The 22,376-nt window shown below is 47.0% G+C and overlaps 1 protein-coding gene across 5 annotated transcripts in view; it reads left to right on the top strand.

Moving 5' to 3' along the window:
• Ablim3 (actin binding LIM protein family member 3) overlaps positions 1 to 22,376 on the top strand; it is a 119,301-nt gene that overhangs the window by 69,813 nt on the left and 27,112 nt on the right. For all 5 annotated transcript variants that reach the window (XM_029471982.1, XM_021150362.2, XM_021150359.2 and 2 more), the window contains 3 exons: positions 1,023 to 1,116; positions 7,146 to 7,233; positions 20,289 to 20,347. In XM_029471982.1, coding sequence (XP_029327842.1) covers positions 1,023 to 1,116; positions 7,146 to 7,233; positions 20,289 to 20,347 — 241 coding nt within the window. The remainder of the gene's footprint in view (positions 1 to 1,022; positions 1,117 to 7,145; positions 7,234 to 20,288; positions 20,348 to 22,376) is intronic.

The following is a 22,376-nucleotide window of genomic DNA, read 5'->3' as shown; positions in this document are numbered from 1 at the left end:
TATGCAGCTAGAGACAAGAGCTCCGGGGTTCTGGTTAGTACATCATGTTGTTCCAACAATAGGGTTGCAGATCCCTTTAGCTCCTTGGGTACTTTCTTATTCACGCACTGAGAGATTAATAGTACTGACCTCCCTAGACTGCCATAACTATTAAGTGGAATGATCCATGAGAATCAAAGCAAGCAATGCCAGCCATCAGCTGTAGAGAGCAGTATAATAAGCCATAGCCAGGCTGGCAAGATAATCTAGTGGGTAAAGACACCACACAAGATTGACACCTGATTTAAATCCCAAGTTCGATCTCTGGAACCCATGGAAACATGGAAAGAGAGAACAAACTCCACAGTTATCCTCTGACCTCCACAAGATTGCTGTGGGACACCACATACCATACCACACCACACAAACACACACCACCACCACCACCACCACCGCATATACACACAGCGATAATGGGAGACATAGTGTATAAACTGTGGGAGACTTCTTATGGTCTATCAGCTCAACCAAGTGGATAAAATGTTTGGCTAAAGGAGGAACTCTTGAGGGTCTGTAAGAAACTGATCATATTGTTACATCCCAGAGGGAAACCAGGAAAGTGTGGAAGGAAAGGGGGAAACATTTCCCTTATGCCTGTCTGTACCATGTGTGAGCATTACGTTTCCTACAGCAAACAAAACATGTCTTAAACTGTGTCTTAAATAATTTTCCAAGAGAGTCCTTTGGGACCGAGAGAAGCAGATGGGTCTGGATAACTTATGGGGCTGGGGGAGAGGAAAAAGATGAGACACCAAAAATGGCAGCTCAGAGTCGTGTTCCCATCGGGGCTTAGTGACCTGACCAAATGCAGGTTCCCACGGATTTTCTTTAGCTATATATCTGAGGGGCAGTTTGAGTTTGAAAAGCATTCTCAGCCTCCCAGTCTTGTCCAGTTCCGAACAAGACCTGGACAGACCAGGTTCTGGATAAGGACACCCTCCCCACTCTACTAACTTCCCCTCCTATGTGAACTTCCCTTGCAGAGACGGTGTTCCGTACTGCGAGTCTGACTACCACTCCCAGTTTGGCATCAAATGTGAGACTTGTGACCGGTACATCAGTGGCAGAGTCTTGGAGGTAAGTGAGACAGAGTGACCAGAGTGACCATGGAAATGTGTGAGCAGGGTGGCCTGGGACTCCAAAAAGTCATCACCTAAGAGGAGAAAGTCCCCCCTCCCCGTGTCCCCTTTTCCATTGCTTCAGCCTCCCAGCATCTGCTTATTGCATGGCCCTGACCAGATAACCTTGCCAAGAGCTTGAGCACCCCCAAAATAGAAATGTGGACAAAATAATTCTTGGTTCAAAAACCGCTGCGCTGGAAAAATCGGTTGCTCCTTTGGATTCAGACTCAAGACAGATTTCTAAGGAGTAACAATTAGGATTTTCCTCCAGGCTCTGCCTCAGGATGGAAGCCCTTTTTATGTTTTAACTGTTTGGTAATGTGCTGATTTAAGAAGCAGCTTGTCTAGCAGCTTGCTCTCCAAACCCTTCTTTGGCTGGCCTGTTGCCATGGCAACCACTCTCCCAAGCCTCTGATGCAACAGCCCTCTCTGCCAGTGACAGACCACCTACAGCCCTTTTGCTGAGGCTTTGGCCTTCCCAGCCTTTCCTTCTACCCCTTTTGGAGCTAGATGCTGCCTTCCCATACTTTGGGGTCACCTACCTTGAAGAGCTCAGTGCAGAGAAAAAATAATAGCCCAAGGGTGGGGACAATTGAGGTGTAGCTGTCTCTACTGCTAGCTCACACCCGTCGTTGAGGTGAGCATCTTTGTTATCTATAGGCCTCAGTTTTGCATCTGATAGTGGCTAAGGAACTGTAGGCTGGTTCAGCTACTGTAGGCATAATTATTAGCGTGGTTATTTGCTTGTGGTTATCTTGAGGACTAAGTTGAGAAGGAGTCTATAGCCACATATGGGCTCAGCAGGAGAGCAGAACAATCAGGAAAGGTCTGTGTGAGGAAGTGCATGGAAGCAGAGCCTTCAGGATGATGAGGTCACTGTATGAAAAGGTAGGGAAGCTGGACAGTGGTGGCCCAGGCCTTTAATCCCTGCATTCCAGAGGCAGAGACAGGTGGATTTCTGAGTTTAAGGCTAGCTTAGTCTATAGAGCAAGGTCCACGACAGCCAGGGCCACCTGAAGAAACCCTGTTTCCAAAACCAAGAAACAAAACAAAACAAAACAAAATATTTGAAGGTGAGACTTTATACACCATGTTCAAGAGCTTGGGTTTTATATACTAAGTATAGGGAAAAACCTTTGGAGAACTTTAGAACAGAGCAGCATGACAAAATTGCATGTTTTAAGAATTGCACTTGATGAGATATGGAAAATTCACTGTAGGGAGTCGGAGAAAATCAGATAATCAAATGCAGTGAGTTCCTAAATGATGAAGCATCTCTAAGGACCAGCCAAGAGTGCCAAACAGAGCAAAAGGAATGAGCACAGGAAAGGTTGCTGGGCCCAGGTTTCCAAGGCTGTGGGTTCAAGATGGAGTCTATGTATGATTCACTGGGCACTGAGGAGTTGGGAGAGACGGAATGGGAACAACCTGTCCACTGGAGGAAGCTAGAAGGAGGCCACCAGGAGCCACAGCATACCTTTGTCTCCAGCTTCGTGGAAGTAGAAATTCAATGTGTTCAGCCAATGTGGGACAACTTGAGAATTTGGGGACTGAGGAAGAAGAAACCAAAGTAGGGGCAAAGTGTTGAGTCTGGGTGACAAGAAGCTTAGATTAGGGGCCCGGGCATGGTGGCACGCGCCTTTAATCTCAGCACTCAGGAGGCAGAGGCAGGCAGATTTCTGAGTTCGAGGCCAGCCTGGTCTACAGAGTGAGTTCCAGGACAGCCAGGGCTACACAGAGAAACCCTGTCTCGAAAAAACAAAAAACAACAAAAAACAAAAACAAAAAAGAAGCTAAGATTGGCATCTGCAGCACCAGAAACAGAAAAGAAACCATATGATCTGGACAGAAACTTAGAGAACATTTGAGATGGGCTATGACTGAAATCCCAGGAAGGTTGCACACAAGAGCATAGACCAAAGCCCAGAAACAAAGCCTAGACCCAGAGAGACGGACATCAAAGCACTCAGAAGTGAATGAGAGTAGAGGAAGTAGTCAGGATTTCCAAGGCAGAAGAGAGATACTGACAGACTGGAAAAAGCACTAGCAGTGGCCTTGTAAAATGGTTGCCTACAGGTGGCACAGAGATCAGGAGCTGCTATAGAGACAATTATGGCTATAGGTGGAAGGTTGGAGAGATGGCTCAATTGGTAAAGGGTTGGTTTTGAAAGCACAAGGACCTGAGTTCGATTCCCCAGAACATGTGTTAAGAAGCCAGGTATAATGGTGCTTATGTGCTGCTCCAAGGCTGGAGAAGCAAGGACAGGCAGAGCCCAGGGGTTCATGGGTCAGCCAGCCAAGCACCAGCCAAGTCTACCTGGTGAGTGGTCAAGCAGTGAGAGACCCTATCTCCAAAGACAAGGTGAAGGGAATGGAGAGATGGCTCAAGTTAAGAGCACTGGCTGCTCTTCCAGAGGACCCAGGTTCGATTCCCAGCACCCATATGGCAGCTCACAACCATGGGAAACTCCAGTTCCAGGGGATCTCATGTCTTCTTCTGGCCTCTGTGGGCACCAAGCATAAAAAGGATGCACAGACATGAAGACAAAGCAATCACATCATAAAATACAAGTCGTTTTAAAAGTGGGCAATTCCTGAGGAACTCTGGCCTTCACAAGCATGTGCACACATGTGAACTTGCACACCCATGTGAACCTATAGGTGCATGTGCACACAAGATATGGGAGGGAGATTGATAACGCTGTGAGAGGATGGAGCTTCAAGAGACCTGGCAGCTCACTTGGAGTGTTGGTCAAAGGCTGGTGCGGGCGGTGGAAGCTTGCCTTAAATGGGAATTGTTGGCTACTTCTGCATGACTGTGAGGAAGAAGCATTCAGAAAATTGCAGAGCCAGTGGAATGGAGGCCACAGAGCTGGATTTTCTTTCAAGAGAAAAATCTCGACACACACTGTAGCTAGAACCGTTTTCTAATAGCTACTTTGGTAGTCTCTCCCTCCAGTGGCAGCTGTCACTGGGGTCCAGTTGACCCTGTCCTTCAGCCTGTTGGACTTACTGACTTCTTTTTTTTTTCTCTTGGAGTTGGGAAAGACATTTTGCAATCAGGTACCCCATCCTTGTTTTACCAATGAAGAAAAGAAACACCCAAGACAAGTGGTACCTTTGCAAGGTCAGAGACAGAGATGAAGTGCGGGACTCCACCCTTCCGGATCCTACACGGGTGCCTAAAGCTCTCAGCCACTCAGAGACTAGGAAAAAAAATATCATGGATTTGAATTCTAATTTTGCTATGTCTAGCCAAGACAGTTGAAGCCAGTTGAGTCAGCCTTTGTCAGTAGTGAAGACTGCCACTTCATCTTAATGGATATGTTAAACAGGGCTTTATTTAGTCGGAAGGCAGAAGCTACCCTCAAATCATAGGGGCTCAAAAGGAAATGTGTCCATTCTCATAATAAGAGTGTAGTCATCATTCTGGCTCCGGGCACTGCTGGAGAATGTGGCTGATCAAAATCACTTGACTCTTTGACCATCTTGGCTCCATGGTCTTCTGCATTGCCTTTATTCTGAAAAGGGCTCTGTTTCATGGTTGGGGTATTGGACACCAGTTGCTCAAGCTCATATCCTACCAGCCACATCCACAGTGGATAGCAAACTGTTCTTTCCTAATAGATCAGCAAACAGCTGGGGACTCTCTGGATAACTTCAGGCCCATCTCTGAACCCGCTGTGCCCGTAGAGTTAGAATCAGCGTATTGGTGGGTTTAACACAATATAACCATATGGCCTGATGGCAGGAGGTCCAACTGAGCAAGGCTTAGTGCTATTTCTGGAAGATGGGAAAGGATGCTAGCTAGGCAGTTGCCCAGTACTGGGCCAGCACATTTCCAGTATACTGCTGGCACTTAAAATTCTTTCTCTTCTCATCCCAACCTTCCTGTTCCCTTCCGAGGCTATCTTATGACTCCTCCTCTGGGGACAGACAGACTTCAGTATGCTGAGTGTCAGACCCACCCTTCATTCCTGTGTCCTCAGCAAAAGGAGCCACAGCCTGCTTTTGCTCCATTTCAAACCTTGGCTGCCATTCTCAGTACTTTCTAATATGGCCTCGCTTGGCGGTGATACCAGCTCTCCACTATTTTTCTTCCCTGCTTTCCTGACCTCGGGTTGTTAGTGGGTGAAATGGTTTGTGGCATATCTCTGCCTTTGTTCTCTTATGCTGGGGGGTAGGCTGCCCTGGTAGCCTCGATTCTCTCCCATTGTTGTCTAAGCCCATCCAGGACCAAGGTGGCTGAGACTAGCATGAAGTCTCTTTCATCTGGGGCAGGGTGGTAGAGTGTGACATTTAAGAAGATGTGTGCTTCAGTGTTGCTGGGGCACTGTTGCCACGAAGGGGGAAAATCAGGGCCAAAAAAGGCCTGTAATTGAAAGGATAAGGAGACACGGTAGGAAGAGGCTACTAATTAAGCTGATTATCCTTGTCATGGTACCACAGAATCAGTCCCACGACTTCCTTACTCGGGAAAATAGCAGGCTCCTTCTAAAGTTTGAATACAGCTCGCTTGGTTGAAGACAAGGACATTTTTTTCATTGGTGGGAGCCAAATAAACAACCAAGAATGGAGAAAGGAGACATTGAAGATTATTCTTCTTTTGTAAGAATCTGCCCTTTTCACATTCTCGATGAGATAAGAGTTTCTCCAAAAACAGACAAGCTGATCCCAAGAACCCCACCCCTAAGACTGTTTGGAAGCAAGGTTTCTTTATATGATTGTAATTTTGGAACTAACATCAGACCTAAAAGAGGATTTCACAACACCCAATAGTAATTCATTTACCTCATCCCTCCCCCAAAATACCTATCCCGATATGAAAAATATCCATCAAAACAGGCTGCACCTCTCATCCCAGGCTCTGAGCTGCTCCTCCCATATGGGAACCCGAGCTCTGTCACCCTTTGGTGACACCCTTTGGTCCCTTGCACATCAGGTCTTATGGGATACAGTTCCAGCATCTAATGCAGAAGTAAGACAGCGCCTGACACTGCTACTGGTTTCCAAGAAGACCTTCAAACACAACCTTCTCAAAAGCCAACCCCTCTCCAACCCCCAAAGAGATTTGGCAACTTCACTCATTTGCCAAAACCAGGTTAGAATAGGCCAGTCTGAGAGATCCAGGTGAAAGAGTCTAGGAGCTCTGGGGGTCCTGCTTCTCACATAATATAACTTACACACTGAGCACATTTTTTTTAAAAAATCAGTCCTTCATAGGCTTTTCTCATATTTTCTGGCATGTTTGTAAACTTCACACACTTATCCTTACCTAACACTTTAATCTGTCTTTAAGTTGACTCACTTAACAGACAACTGGTAAAACATAACAGGAAAAACCAAGTCATTTGCCAAATTGAAGACAACCCAAAATGAATATAGTTCTGGCCAAGTTTTCTTGTTTGTGAAGACTTCAAGCCTCGTACTTGCTTTCATTCTTAGAAAAATAGATCAGTGTGCTTTAGATCATGCTAAAGATTCATGGACTCTAAACCGGTACATTCCCCTTGGTGAAATCAGAATTCAAACAGGGTTAAAAGGATTTCCTTATCTAACATCCATTAACCATCTATCTATCGGTCGATCATCTATCTCTGACTCTCCCTTTATCATAGTACTTACAGTCATCTTTGTTATCACTAGTATTAAGGGCCCCTTAGGAAGACTTGGGGACATGCTGGCAGTCCTCAAAATGACCTTTCCTTGTGGGCAATGAGGATGTGGGAAGAGAAGCCTCTGAATCCCCTGCGTGTGTCCAAGGAAATTCCATGAGTTTTCACCAGGACCCATGAAGGAATAACCAAGATCTTTGGGTAAACTCTCATATGGTTGTGGATGCCCCTGGGCAGCCTCCCAACCAACCACAGGGCAATGGAAAGAGACACCAACACCACCAATATACCCAGGACGGGTTCACCCACCAGCCGTACTCTACAGTAAACCCAATCTTGATGCTTCTACTTCATGTCCTGGTTTCCACAGGCAGGAGGGAAACACTACCACCCTACCTGTGCCAGATGTGTACGCTGCCACCAGATGTTCACTGAGGGGGAGGAGATGTATCTCACAGGTAAGCAAATCTGACCCTCTCTCTCTAACGCATTCTAGTAGGCTCACGGCTGGGAAAGACAGCGGACCTCCTTCTGTTTCCGTGATATCTTTGCTGTTAGCTTTTCCTCAAGGTTGCAATTAATTCTCTCCTCTCTGGGTGGATGAGGAAAGTTGCCGGCGTGGCTAATATGAAGTGACATGTAATCTGCCTTCCATCCCTGTGTGCCTCCGCCGGCTGCTCCCCTGGCCTGCTTCCCTGGCAATACCAGGAGTCAATTGCTCTGGCTCCACCTGGGGGTGGGAGGTTGAGGTAAATGGGGCCAAGGAGTTAAGAGAACCTCCAGGGAATGCCCGGGGTTCTGACTCTGCAAGGCATCCACCTGCCTCGCTCCATCCATTGCAACTCCACACCCAGGGCATCACAACAGACTGTTGCTTGGGGATCCCCAGGGTGAAAGACACAGTGGCACCCCCACCTCCGCCCTAGCCCTCCTGTTCTGGGATTCCTGTGCCTCAGTCACTCAGGTGATCTCTAGCTTCCTCTCATCCCTCTGTCCTTTGTCCAGCCCCCTTGTCCCAGTATGCCACAGCGCTCTAGGCTTTGCTCTTCCAGGCCCCTCCCACTCCACGAGTGGGAGCTTCTCTGATCACTTCAGCTTCTCATCTGAGGCCTCCTCACCAAGGTATCAAACCTTGTTTCTGGATTTGAACAAACTTACCACCTAAGCTACCAAACCAACTTGACTTTAGCAATTACTTCTGGGGGTCTCTCACATGTGAAAGGTCTGTCTCATTACAGCCCCACAGCCTAAGGCAGGAACTAGGTGTTTCTCAACAATCACATGAATGGCAGTCAGCCATGCCAAGTGATGTCAAGGGGAGGGCCCAGTGGGAGGTGTGCCAAGAAAGGTACCTTACAGAAGGACCAAAAGCAGAGCTCCTGGTGAATGGCTGATAACTGGTATGTTCTCTTTATAACACTGTCACCAAAGTACCCGATAAAAATTGCTTAAAGAGAAAAGAGATTCCTTTTTGCACAGTCCAGTCCATCACGGTAAAGAAGGGTTTGTGTAGCAGTGGACCTTGTGATGTAGGCTATTTTTTACCATGGGCAGACAAGAAAGAAGGGGTCAGGCTATAACTTTCAAAAAGGCCCACTTGTAGTGACCCACTTCTGCCATCCAAGCCCCACCTCCTAAAGGTGTCACAGCCTCCCCCACAGCAGCCAGCTGAGAAGCAGGCAGGCCTTCCCAGGATGAGCCGATGATGGACATCCGAGATTCAAAACCTAACAGCTGGTACCTCTGTCTGTTCAGGCTGCAAAGCCAACCAAGATAGACTGGTAGCTCATAAAGGATAGCAATGTACTGCTCATAACTCTGGAGACTGGCAGGTCCAAGATCAAGGTGGCTGCAGATTTAATGTCTGCTGATGGCCCACTTTCACACTGGTGCCACTTTCTTGCTGTATCCTGACACGGTGGAAGGGGCAAGGTGCCACCCTCTTGCTATATCCTGACACAGTGGAAAAGGCAAGGTGGTCCCCCGAGGCCTATTTCATAAGGATGTTGATCTCAATCATGGAAATTCTGCTTTCATGGCCCAATCGCTTCTCCAAAGCCCCGTCTCCTAATATTGTTACATGGAAGGAGTATAGCGGGGCCAACGTTAGGGCTAAGAGACAGAGAGAAGCCCAACAACTCGTAGACAAACCAGAAGGAACCAAATGCAAGCAAAGTACAAGAGACTGTGGGGACTCAGAAAGAAGGAAGTTAAGTTATGACTGGTATTGAGAACATAAGGGTGTTGGCTGAGTCAGTATGGTTAGCCTGGCTAAGAATGTTCTAGTAGCCTCTTGGACAGAAGTAAGAGTCCTTCAAGGTTTCCCCAGAAGATAACCCTGAGCACATGGGCCGGTTATAGGGTGGGTCTTCTTAGGGATATTGTCCTCATCCCAGATTCCTACAGCCACAAAGTCCCTCAGGCTGTACTCTGCCTTCTGTGTCTGTTTCAACACTGTTGATATCTGGGGCTAGACAGTTCTTTGGTTAAGGATTGTCTTGTATGCTGTCTTAAGTAACATTCCTGGTCTATACCCACAAGGTGCCAGTAATATACCCATTCCAAAACTGTCTCAGATATTGCCTAATATCCTAGCATACAGGAAACAGGACGACATCATCCTCAGCTGAAACCTGTTGCCCAGAGCTATTCAACAGAGGCCTGTACCATCCACAGGGTGTGCGGGGCATGGGTTCCAATGGGTTCCTTAAATATAGTCATCATTCAGGTGTTGGAGGGGGAAGGGTGTGTGTGAAGCCATAGCCCTCATTGCATAGGTGAGGCAGGGGATACTCGTAGAGAAATGCTTTGTGAACCAAAGTGTGTAGGGCAGAGAAGAACATGGGCAGGGGTTCCCTCCAGGCTCTCTCCACCTTCTCCCATGGGACTCAGACTCTGGCAACCCCAGGGACGCCAATGCCCTCCACTGATCCTAAGTTGTCCCTGCTTCAGGACCCTGTGATACAAGTCTTACCCAAGCAACCACCACTAGGGTGTGAAGTTGGCACTTAGGTAGAAAATCTGCTGTGCAATGTTCACCTTCTCAGCCTCCCGGTGTTGAGCCTGCCCAGTTGTGTGGGCACATTCCCACTCGTGTACCACTGAGCAATCAATATCTTTACCTTCCTGCTTAACCTCCAAATCCCCATTCTCCTGTGGTAGTTTGGCCTAGACTGCTTCAGTTCGAGTCCTGGCACTATTACTTACTAAGGTTGTGTGTGTGTGTGTGTGTGTGTGTGTGTGTGTGTGTGTGTGTGTGTCTTTTTTTTCCCCCTTTGGTTTTTTGAGAAAGGGTTTCTCTGTGTAGCTCTGGCTGTCCTGGAACTCACTTTGTAAACCAGGCTGGCCTCGAACTCAGAAATCTGCCTGCCTCTGCCTCCCAAGTACTGGGATTAAAGGCGTGCACCACCACTTAACTTTAGACAAGCCTCTTAACTTTTCTGGACCTTGATTATCTAACCTGAATGATAGACTCCGAGCACCCCCTGTGAGACACAAGCATAGTTAATTCCTAACACGAGGAAAGCTCTCTTTGTTCATTTATCATCTACTGAGATCTACCTTGTATCCAGTTGTCTCCTAACAGCTGGAGAGGCAGACTGGAGCAGCAGAGGCAAAGCTCTGGCCCTCAGGGAGTTCACAGCTATGAGTTAGTTACTCGGCTCACCCAACCTCACACAGATGCTGAAGGAGTTAAGCGATGGAGTTGAGCCAACAGCTCTGTGACTGTGAGACAGACTGCACTGTAGAACTTAAGGCAGAAATGCCTCCAGGAGGTGGGAGATATTCTTGTAGTGAAGAAGAGCTGTCACCCTCTCATTAATTATCCCCATCCCTATCCTTCTGGCTCCTGGGAGAGTGGGAGTAATTGCAGAGTATGAGAGGACCTGCCTCAGGAGGTGCTGAGTGATCTGGAATGAGGGGGCTTGGACCCTGGGTGCTAGAGTCATAATGATTCTCGTTATGGGTGTCATGTGTGGGTGGCAGCCACCAGGAGTTTCAGTTACCACTGGGAGCTGAACCTAGAATACCCTCGAAGAGTAACAGCACCGGGATTCAAGAAATGGCAGTTCAGAAGTAAAATGAGCCAGCTGAGAGCTACGAGTTCTGAGTTCAAGGGTCAGCACTTCCACTAATGGGCTGGCATCTTGAGGAGTGACTTTCTCCTCTGGGTCTCTTCCTTCCCTTGTCAAGTGAGGCTGGAATCAATCTCTCATCGGCCACTCCTGTGACAGCCACACTGCCCCGGGCTCTCTATTGCATGCCAAGTACTCTACTTGGAGGTGAGCAAAGTGAGCATGGTAATTTGCCCTGGTGGAATTTATTGTCAGAAAGAGCAGGCTGGCATTAATCAAAGAGAGGCAACAATATCAACAACAGAGTGAGGAAAGTCCTCTGGGGACAATGGGGATGTGTCAGAAGCCCAAGAGGCCAGGGGAGGCTCCTCTGAAGAAGGGATACTTGGAGCTAGGACCCTGAGTATGGTAGTGGGGGACAGAGACAATGAGGAGAGGAGAAAAGGACAGTTGTGGAGGCAGGAGGATAGCAGGTGCAAAGTCCTCAGCTGGATGGAAGCACCACATGGTGGGGACACCAAGCCAATCCATACACATGGTGCAAAAAGAGCAGACACACACCTCAGAAACCCTGGAGAACAGAGTGAACATGAAAGTGCTGAGAGCCTTTGGGCAGTTCGTGTAGATGGGCAGACCAGAAACAATGTCAGACACACACAGACACACACATACACACACACACACACACACACACACACACACACACACACACACACACACACAGAGCTTATAGACCAAGTCTGGGGGAGGAGAGGTCTGTAGCAGGACAGGCTGGCCTGGCAGCTAATCCCCAGAGAATCTTTGGTTCATTAGCTTGTATTTTAATTGCTGTGTGATGGTATTCTGATGGACCCCACTTGGGAGATGTCTGACGTCTGTCTGGGGGACGTCTGGGGCCCCCGGAGACTACAGCAAGTTTCCTTTTCTTTGCTTTAAGTTCCATTGCGCATCCTGTCTTTCAAGTGCTTCTGTAAAGAGGCCAGACTTCTAATCTGCTTGTTATCCAAACCCCTCATTTGGGTTTCCCCAGGAAATTAGGTCACCAGTTTTAGTACGGCAGAATGAAGCTGAAATACCTCAGGTTCAGGGCAGAATTTACACTGAAACCATGAGGCCATAGTCACTGCAGAAGTGGGCACTGTGGCAAAAGTAGGCAATGTGCTGGGCTCTAAACGTGGTGTGTGTCTGTGTGTGTTCTCCTAAATATGCCTCCATCAGAGAAGAAGGGGGTGCAGTGTTCATCTTCTAGCTGTACCATGTGCCCCGCCCCTCCCCATTGCAAGGATCTGAGACAGTTAGCCCTGGAATGCATGAGGTCAGCTCTTAGCGTTTGCATACTCAATGAATTCATTTTGAAATCCAGGGACAGACCCTACCCTGCTAATGGAGGTACTGTAACAAAGTGTGAGTCCAGCCAGTGTTAAATCTGAGAAACAGAGATCATGCTGAGTCTGCTCGCTGCTCCAGCATCTGCCGCTCTCAAGGGTGGTACCAAGTCTTCAGTGCTCTGCCCTATAGACTTCTAGTTGATTCTCCTGTCTCCAGTTTTACCTTAGGAGTATTGGGATTGCAAGTGTGTGTCTACTGAGTGCATTTGACATTTTTTTAATGTGGATTCCACGTAAAGAAGTCAGGCTGTTGAGTTTTCGAGCACTCTTATCTGCTAAGCCATCTGGTTGATTTTTGAGTCAGGGTCTCTCACAGGTCTAGGACTGGCCAAGTAAGGGAAGGTGATAAGCCATCAAGCTCCAGAGATCTACCCTTTTCTCACTCTCCAGCACCAGAATTACGAGCATAAAGCACCACGTCTGGCTCTTTCACATAGGTTCATGGGATCAAACTCAGGCCTTCATGTTTGCACAGCAAGCACATTCATTACCAACTGAGCCATCTCTCCAGACCCTCTGTTACCAAACTTAATCAGAGGTTTATAACTGGCCTTCTGAAGAGTGTGAATCTCCTGAAACTGCTTGCCACATTCCACATATAGATGTTTCTCTAGAGAGAAGGTCCGTGGCTTTCATCTGATTGTGAGCAGTGTGCGTGACCCAAAAATAAAATGAGGAGCCTCAGTTCTGCATTAATGCACACCCCACCGATCCTGGGGCTGCCTTTGAGAGCTGTGCCAAGCCTTCTCTGTAGAGCTGAGGCTATTTCTGACCACATGCTTTTCAGTTCACATGATACAAGGACCTGGTGGTGGGAGGCATGCCCTGGCACAGCTGGAGGTGCAACTGACATTTAGCAAAGACCTCCTTTTCCTAACAGGTCGCTCCGACAGGTGCATCAGGCCAGTGGGGGCCCCACTGAAGTCACGCAGTTGTCTCAGGCTACGGCATACCAACCCACACTCTTGATCTTCAAATCTCCTCCAACCGCACTTGCTGAGGCACCATTGCCAAACACGTTGCCGTCATTCCATACTTCAGGCTCAGTACATTCATTTGGGTCTCTCCAGAGACAGTTTAGGTTGTAGGAGTTATGCTTAAAAACTTTAAAACTTCTGTTTCCCCAATCCTGCTCTATAATTTTAGATTCTTCAAACATATCTTATTCTTTGACTAAACTGCCGTCTCTAGTCTGCCTGTGCTAAGCACATTTCATTTTAAATAGAGTACATTTTAACTTTTGATGAGCTGCCTTTTTTTTTCCTTCAAGATTTTAAGGGTTACCTAGCATCTTGAATCGCAGAAAGAATTACAGTGTTGGAGTTCTAAAATCTGTTTCCAGCTTGTTCTGATCAGGTCACCACAAACGCAAAGTGATGTGGCCATTTTCTCACGGGCTACATGTCACGTGTATACTTCACAGCCAATTTGTTCGTGTTGGTCAAAATGAGGTCCAGAGCAGCAATTCTCCTGGTTGCTTCCTGTATTTTCTAAGAAACAAAATTGCCTTCAGGGCAAGTCAGGGAAGTGTCAGGCACATGGGTCTGAGTTTGAGGAGAGGTTTTATTGCTCTGGACTTTTCTGGTGGCAGAAACTCAACATCTGCCACTAGGGCAGAAGGGGAATGACTGATGGCTGATGGGATGGAGAAGCTTCCAGAAGCAGCTTCATTGAGCAGTCCCTGAGAATCCCCAGGCTGGTCTTCTCTCTGCTTCTCTTTGGGTTGGCCTCATGCTCTCCTGCAGAGGACCGGAAGTCACGTGATGGGAAGGAGACTATGGCCGTCTTCCAATCAGCAGCTGTGTAGAGAGGTGTTGTTCCCCTCTGAGCTCAGCAGAGGAGTCCCAGGGAGGGTCTGATGACTTCACTTGGGCAAATGCTAGGCCCAGGCCCAGATGGGAAGATAAAGGTGAACAAATAGCTAAGGCAGCCAAACTCCCAGGACTCTTCAGCACCACACAGGTCAGCTTTGAAGATCAACTACAGGATTCGGGCTCAGTGCACAGCCAAGTACCACCAGCTCAGAGCTCATGGCAAACACCTAGGGGTGGCTGTGCCCTAGGGTACAACACATTCATCAATGCTCAATTGCATCACTATTGCCACCACAGCATTAGGAACACATTAAGGAGCCAAGGAGATGACTAAGTGGATAAGCACACTTGCTATCTGAGCTTGAGGACTGGAGTTTGAATCCTCAGCACCCATGTTAAAAGCCAGGCATAGATACATGTGCCTCTAGTCCCAGCATAAGGGAGTGAAGACAGGCAGGTCCCTGGAGCTCCCTGCCAACCTAGCTAAAATGGTAAGCATTTGCTCTCTGTCTCGAGAGAATAAGGCAGCTATCACTCCAGAGTTCACTCAAGTGCCCCGCTCCGTGTGTGTGTGTGTGTGTGTGTGTGTGTGTGTGTGTGTGTGTGTGTGTGTTCGTTCATTAATCCTTACAACAAATCTACAAGTCAAATATATCAATCCCCACTCTGTAGTTGGGAAAAGGGAGTAGGAGGCACAAGCAGGACTGAGTTGCTCTGGACAGTGCAGCCAGTGATGCAGTAAGCAGCAGCCCAGGATTCAAGCCTCATAGGACATCACATTAAATAATACATCAAGTGCCCGACACCCGGGGAAGACCCCTGATACCCAAGTCGATGGCAGTGGTGATATTGTTATACACAGCAAAGTCAATGACAGAGGGAGAGTGACATGCCCTGTAGTCTGCAGAAGCAGTCCACTTCCTCTGGAGTTATGGGGCAAGGAGGTTTTTTTTTTTTTTTTTTTTTGCCTTGAGATTAAAATTTCATATAACACCAAATTAACCATTTAAAATATATACTCAAGTAGCTTTCAGTCAGTCCATTGACAGGGTTGTACAGCGGCATCTATGTGTAGCTCTATCTCACCCCAGACGAAACCTCATTCCCATTAAGTAGTTGTCTACTGGCCTGCTCCTGCCATAAGCTTCTGGTATCCACAGTTTTGCTTGGTTCTACAGACTTTGCCTCCTACAAGTGTATGTCTGTCTTACTTAGGGTCTCCATTGCTGTTGACAAAACACCATGACCGAAAAGCAAGTTGGGGAGGAAAGGGTTTATTCAGCTGACACTTCCACACTGCTGTTCATCACTAAAGGAAGTCAGGACAGGAACTCAGATCAGAAACTCAAAGTAAGGCAGGAGCTGATGCCAAGATCATAGAGAGGTGCTGCCCACTGGCTTACTCCTCATGGCTTGCTCAGCCTGCTTTCTTATAAAACCCAGGACCACCAGCCCAGGAATAGAAGCAACCACAATGAACTGGGCCCTCCCTGACTGATCACTAATTGGAAAAAAATGCCTTACAGCTGGATCACACAGAGGCATTTCCTCAACTGAGACTTGTTCCCCCTCTCTGATGACTAGCTTGTGTCAAGTTGACACAAAACCAGCCCCAACCACTACAAGATCTGAATGTGGGTATGTGCCCATTGAGTGCAGATGTCTAAGAAGGCTGGAACATCTGATCCTCTGAAGCTGGAGTTACACCTATGAGGTGCTTGGTGTGGGTTCTAGAAACCAAACTCAGGTCCTCTGGGAGAGCAGCAAATGCCCTTAACCACAGAGCCATCTCTCTGGCCCTGGATAGAGTTCTTCATGGAGCAACTCTAGGGTCATTGGAGGGTCATGTCACAGAGGCAGAATGCAGAGCAACCTCACCCTGCTTGTGGTCATGAGCAATCTGAAGAAGGAACCTGTTGAGGCAGAATCAGAAACTTGAAACTCAACCACCTTCACCACCAAGTGAGAAGGGCTGTGAGTTAGCTACTGGGAGGATCGTGGCAACCCACAGTGTCTAAAAACATTCAGACTCAAAAGTGTTTACACAGTGCTGACCCAGAACTTCCAGTCACCTTTGTATTTATAACCCATCCCTGGGCATTATGTAAGACAACCCCATCAGATCCAGCTCTGACATTTTAAAAGAGGCACTAGCAAATTGAATGGCAAGGCCCAACAAAGATATAGGTGGGATCCTAGAGTCCTGTCAGCCCCAGATACTGCAGGCCAGATACTGTAAGTAGTCTTGCAGGTTCTGGTGAGCATCAAAGCCGACCTGAGAACTATGCTAGATTCAGATCTCTATCTCTAGTCAGCTGAGGAACCTATAACCTTCACAATAGATTTCCACCACACAGTATGGAGTCCTGGGTGACAGTCTCAGAGAGTAAGAGAGGGTGACTTGTGGAACCAGGAGCTCAAACAAAACATGTCCCATTCTTGTACCATGTTAGAGTTCTGTCTTGGGCTGTTGGTTTTTCTCTCCCATGGCATTCATTAAAATTTACTTGAGAGTGCTATATGGTATTTAACCATCTGGTCCTCATCTTTAGAGTCATTAAATTAGAGTCAATACGCTGCTTCTTCTCACCCCTACCTTCAAGAAATTGGGATCAGGCTCAGCATGGGGACCTAAGGAGTCTGCCCCAGCTTATCAGACATGTGCTCCACATGGGTCACACCTTGACCAACCCCGGTCAAACAAATGCTCTCACATACACTCAGTGTACAATTGTAGCTGTCAAATGAGAGGCTAACTTCTATTTGCCCAAATCCCCAAGTCCAACTTAGAAAATCCAACTGACCTAACATCAAATAGCTTCTTTTTTTTTTAAGCTTTTTTATTGTTGTTGTGTTAACTTGTGTATGGGTGTAGACTTGCCACAGTGCATTTGTAGTCAGAGGACAACTTGTGGGAGTTGGTTCTCTCCTACCATAGAGGTCCTGGGGATCAGACTCAGGTCAGCAGGCTTGGTGGTAATTGCCTTTACAGGTTGAATCGTCCCCTCGACCCATTTTTCTCTGTTCCTTCACTCAGTGAGTATTTATTGAGACTCTTTGGTCCCAGTAGACACATAGATAGGGATCTCTTTCTTCAGAGAATTCCCATTCTCATTGGAAGTACTGGGCAGGTCAAATGTTTATTATGTATATATGGAAAGACCTATTAATTTAGAAACAAGATCTCCAAGGACTGGGTTGGTTGTCCAAAATCCGTCACTGTGATTGACATGTGATGAGTCCCCTCCACAATACTGAGGCTGAGCTTGTTCCTGTCCTGTGTATATTTGAAAACTTGTAGAGGGAGGGAATCTCACTATCAGCTGAGCAAGAACATTCAGTTAATGAAAGTCAGTTTTCCTTCCCTGGAATGGTTGCCCGAAGGCACCTTCCCTCAGAGAGTGCAGAAATGCACACAGCATGTCTCAGCCTTCTATTCCATCTTTAGGGACTAATTTTGGGTGCCCTCCCTGCTTTGTTTACCATCCTCCTCTGGGTACCCTTCACATTGTAATTGTAAAAAAAACAAACAAACAAAAACAAGATAGGCTCCAACCAGCCTCTGTGTTGGGTATTTAAATGGGAGTGAGGGGGGAAGTGATTATATTCCTCCCTGGGTGTCTACGCTAGGGTTACTATTGCTATGGTAAAGCACCATGACCAAAACCAACTTGGAGAAGAAATGATTTATTTCACTCACAGTTCCATATAACAGTTCATCAAAAGCAGTAAGGGCAGGAACTCAAGCAGGGCAGGAACCTGGAGGCAGGAACCAGGAGCTGATACAGAGACCATGGAAGAGTGCTGTTTACTAACTAACTCCTCATGGGTTGCTCAGTTTGGTTTCTTATAGAACCTAGGACCACCAACCCAAGGACAGAACCACCAACAAAGGGCTGAGCCCTTCCATGTTAGTCACCAATCAAGAAAATGCCCTACAGGCCCTGCCCACCATCTGATCCCAAGGGAAGCATTCTCTCGGTTGAGATTCTCTCTTCCCAGATGACTCCAGCCTGTGTCAAGTTGACAGAAAACTAGCCTGCACACTAGCTGTTTTCTGTTGGGGACCATGCTATTAATCTGGTGACCAAGGGAATAAATGCTCAGACGACCATAATTTCCTACAAGCCTTCATGGAAAACAAAACAAAACAAAAACAATTTTTTTACTTTATGTGAGTTTATTGCTAGCTACCAGCAATCTTTTTTTAACTTTCATATATATATATATATATATATATATATATATATTATTCTGGCAACTCCTGAATGACCCCTCCTTTTTCATTTCTAATTACACCTTCCTCCTGTCTTATGATTCTTCCTCTCCTACCTCAGTTCCTTTATAAGCACACTTTCTTGTACACAGAGTGTATGCAGAGTGAAGCTAATAGCCATTTGTGGCTCAGTTTTATTTCAGGTCAGATATGTCGTGTCTCGGAGCCAAAGCAAGAGAGACAGTTCATTCTGAACCCACACATGCTGTTCTCATTTTCCCCAGCCTGGACTCCTGCCCGTCTCACCTTTCCTTTTCGTCTTTCACTTAATTTCATGACGTCATCAGACCCCCATGCCCACCTCAGGCGTTTCCTACAGTGACCTGGAACATATGTTTCCTGCCATAGCCACAGCGGTAAACAACTCCTGGTGGACACAGGAGCAACCCAGAGAGGAACCGGAAATGCTCCATGTAATTTAATCTCCCAAAAGAGACAATCACAACCCACAGCTTGCATGATAACAGACACACCCTGTGATCCCTGGCTCAAGCCTCAGACCCAGAGTCCCTCTACTGGGCTCTGACAACCACTGCATTAGCCAACTCCTCTTGAATAATTAAAAACCATCCAAGAATACCAGCGATGAAGTGGGGATTCTTATCCCACAAAAGACAAAGCCAGCCCTAGAATGAGAATTTCGGAAGTGAAAGTAACCTAAGACTATCCAGGTGTTGCCTTGATATTTACTCGGATGAAGAAATAGAGGGTCAATTAGAGGCTGAGTAGAGAGAAAAAAAATAAGCTTTGGACTCCCTATGTGAAGCTGATCCTCTTTCCTCTCCTTCAGGTCTTTGATCTCACACCAAACCCCTGTGCCTTAACCAATATTCAAGTGCTAGGAGCTCCAGGCAACAGCCATCATGGAAAATATAACCCAGAAACAAAGTCAGACAAGCAAATGCCATCTGCTGCTTAGGAGTGGAGCCATTTGCTGGCTGGCCCCTTTCCTTTTAGGGCTGGTTGGTTACCGAAGGGATGGCTCCAGAGGAATAGCTCGCTCCTATTTTTTCCTCTTCTAATCCAGGACACCTGTCCCTTCTTTGGAGAATGTGCAGTAGTCGAAGTTTCACAGTATGTGACCAGCCACCTGTTGTTCATGCCTTTCCAAATTGGCCTCTTGGGTTTGGAGCCAGCCAACTGGACCCCCTCACGCACACACACACCCATTATAAAATGTGGGTATTAGCAGCACTGGTGTACTAAATTTGAAGGGTCTGGAGTCTCTGAGGAATTATCAGGTCAAGACAGTGCTCCTAAGCGGAATATATACCATGACACCTCCGCCCCCTAAATGCAAATATGTCCTAATTCCATCTGAAGTCTTAAGAGAAAAGAAAGCTGAGGTAACCAAGGTTTGTCATTTTCTTTCACATCCCACTCCCCCGCCATTCATCCATTCAACAAATATTTATTGGCCACCTGCTATGTGTCACTCAGGGATAGCTAGCTGTCTGCTCATCTATTCCCCCCGCAAACCCCTGAACTTGCACTAAAGGCAAACTCTGTGCAGATGCTATGGGAGACAGACCCATGGGGGAAGCTCAGTCCCTGCTTAGAAGGTGCTGTTAATGTACTCAGGGTGGCAAATTTGCAAGCTAATATGACTTAAGACTGTATTGTGGAGAAACTTCAGAGAACTATGGATCCCAGAGGAGGAAAAAGTCACCTCCAGCTGACAGGTAAGAACATTCACAAAAGGATGCCGCGTGAGCTGTGAAGAAGGAGTTAGGATTTAGACACACCCTGTAAAGGGATATGTGTAGTCAGGTCGGCTTATCAGTGGCTCTCAGGAACAATGGGGAGCTAAGAAAGCCAGGAGACGGAATGGACTCTTCCCGACTGATGTGTATGTCGGGTACGCGTGCTGTCAAAGGAGTAAACTGAGATAAGAGTGGGGACTCCGGTGACTGGTAGCTTTGAGAGGTCTGAGTCTTTGTTATTTTCCTGGCCCCTTAGGTTCTGAGGTTTGGCACCCGATCTGCAAGCAGGCAGCCAGGGCAGAGAAGAAGCTCAAGGTAAGAGGCATGGTCCTCCATGCTGCCGTTTGCCACGGGTTGGGAAACCTGTGCTTCAGTACAGAGCGTATCAGCTCCCAAAAGTGTGGGCATTTCTGTGGGTTCCTTAATGGGAAGGGCAGGTTCATGGGGTGAATTAAGATCTTGTATAGGAAAGAACCTTGAAAGCAATAAAGGATTTTATGCATAGGAGATTTCTAAGTATGTCTAGGGAAGATAAAATTATAACTGTACCAATGTTGGCCAAGATGGCAGCCAGTCTGAGCTATTATGGCGTGGCTTTTCCCTAGCCTAAGGTCATTTATTAGTAATTGTATCGGTGCCATCGTCTCAGTAGTTGACAGTTTGCAGAGTGTCTTCCTAGCGCCTCTCTGGCTGGTTTCCTTTAACCTCCCGAGGCAGATGAGGCAAGAAATTGTATCTCCTCCACCTTGCCTGTGAGAAAATCAGATCTGAAGAGAGCAATTTGACAGCAGCAGTGTAGCCAGGCCGAAGCAGAGTGTCGTGACGTCCCCAGGCACACTGCCGACCAGCTGAGGCCCTGGTACCTCTGAATAGCTGTGCTCTGACAGATGCCAGGAATGCCTGTGCATCTGAGTCCCTGGTACTGAAGGGAGGGGGTGGACTCACCCAGGCTTATACAGGGAGAGGTTGCTTCCTAGCCTCTGAAGGGGCAGAGAGGCTCCTGAGATGTGTGTTAGGGGAGGTGGAGGGCAACACTTGAACTCTAACATGCCTTTTTTTTCTTCATTTTTTTATTGGTTATTTTATTTATTAACATTTCCAATGGTATCCCCCATCCCAGTTTCCCCTCCACAAACCCCCTGCCCCCTCCACCACCACCCCCAACATGCCTTTATAATCTTGCCCCTGCTGTCTATTTGACCCCTTAAGGGTCTCTTACGTCACTTGTTAGAATCTTCTCAACTAAACATACCCATGCACAATCTCTGATTGGCTAATTAACCCTACTCCATTGCCGTTTCTTCCTTCCAGTGTGAATTTGGTGAAAGAATTGGTCCTGTTGATGTGTAATTTCTTTCTACCCATGTGTGAATCCCCCACCCTGTTCTTTCTAAGGTCTGTAAAGCACAAGAAGACCTAACTGTCATCTTTCTCCGTCTTTTTTCTGGGGAATTTCCCAAATTTGAGTTCCCCTTTAAAGCAAGGATGCTTTTCAGAGCATCTGTGTACCACCTCTTCATAGGAGTTTCTGCTCCTCCCCGCCCCCCTCCTTTAAAGCAACTCCACTACTTTTCATTTAACTGAATTCATTTTAAAATAAAACTTGAGGTTCACATGTAGAAAGGAGTGTTGCTGGCTATAAAACAAAATAAATCCAATGGTAATGGAGTCGTTATTAAAAATAAATCTTAAAAAGATGCTAGCTAGCGCTGCTGACACACTCGTTAATTCAAAGGGGGAAATTAAGTGTTGTTGGGACAGCTGGTGGAATGTGTTAGCACCGAATCAAGAGTCCTTCTCCAGCTAATCAGGAGGCTTGAAATAAACCATCCCACTCATCACTGGGTGACGCGGCACCGTCAGATGCTCACTTTGCAGGATGCACCCCTCCTTCTCATTCATGGTTTGGTGAAAGCCGTTCTTTAGCGCCACTCAGGATGCTTGGAAATGGATGTGGGAGGGCTGAGCAGTCCCCGAGGCTCAACCTGCCATTCCCTTTTGCACATGAGGAATCTGAGGTCTCTAAATTCACACATATTTCTTTAGTGGTCCTTGAGCCAATCTTGGCTGTTCCATCACCACACGCTGCCACACCTTGAGATGCACCAGAGAGGGCATCACACTGTTGGGGTGGGGGTGGGGTGCTGGTAATCCATCATGGCTGATGTGCAGAGGCAGAAGATTTAAGGTTTTCACTTAAGTTGATGTCAGTCTGCCAAGGGTCTAACTGCAAAGGATCGGCATATTGTGCGTGTAAGTGAGCTGATGTTTACTAAGCCACCAAGGAATGAATACTCAGCAGTTTTGTTCACTTAAACTAAATATCTTTTTTTTTTTTTTTTTT

The sequence above is a fragment of the Mus caroli genome, chromosome 18 (assembly GCF_900094665.2).
Source record: "Mus caroli chromosome 18, CAROLI_EIJ_v1.1, whole genome shotgun sequence".
Taxonomy (NCBI): Eukaryota; Metazoa; Chordata; class Mammalia; order Rodentia; family Muridae; genus Mus; species Mus caroli.
The sequence above is the reverse complement of the archived record's forward strand: the minus strand, read 5'-3'. Positions and strand labels throughout refer to the sequence as shown.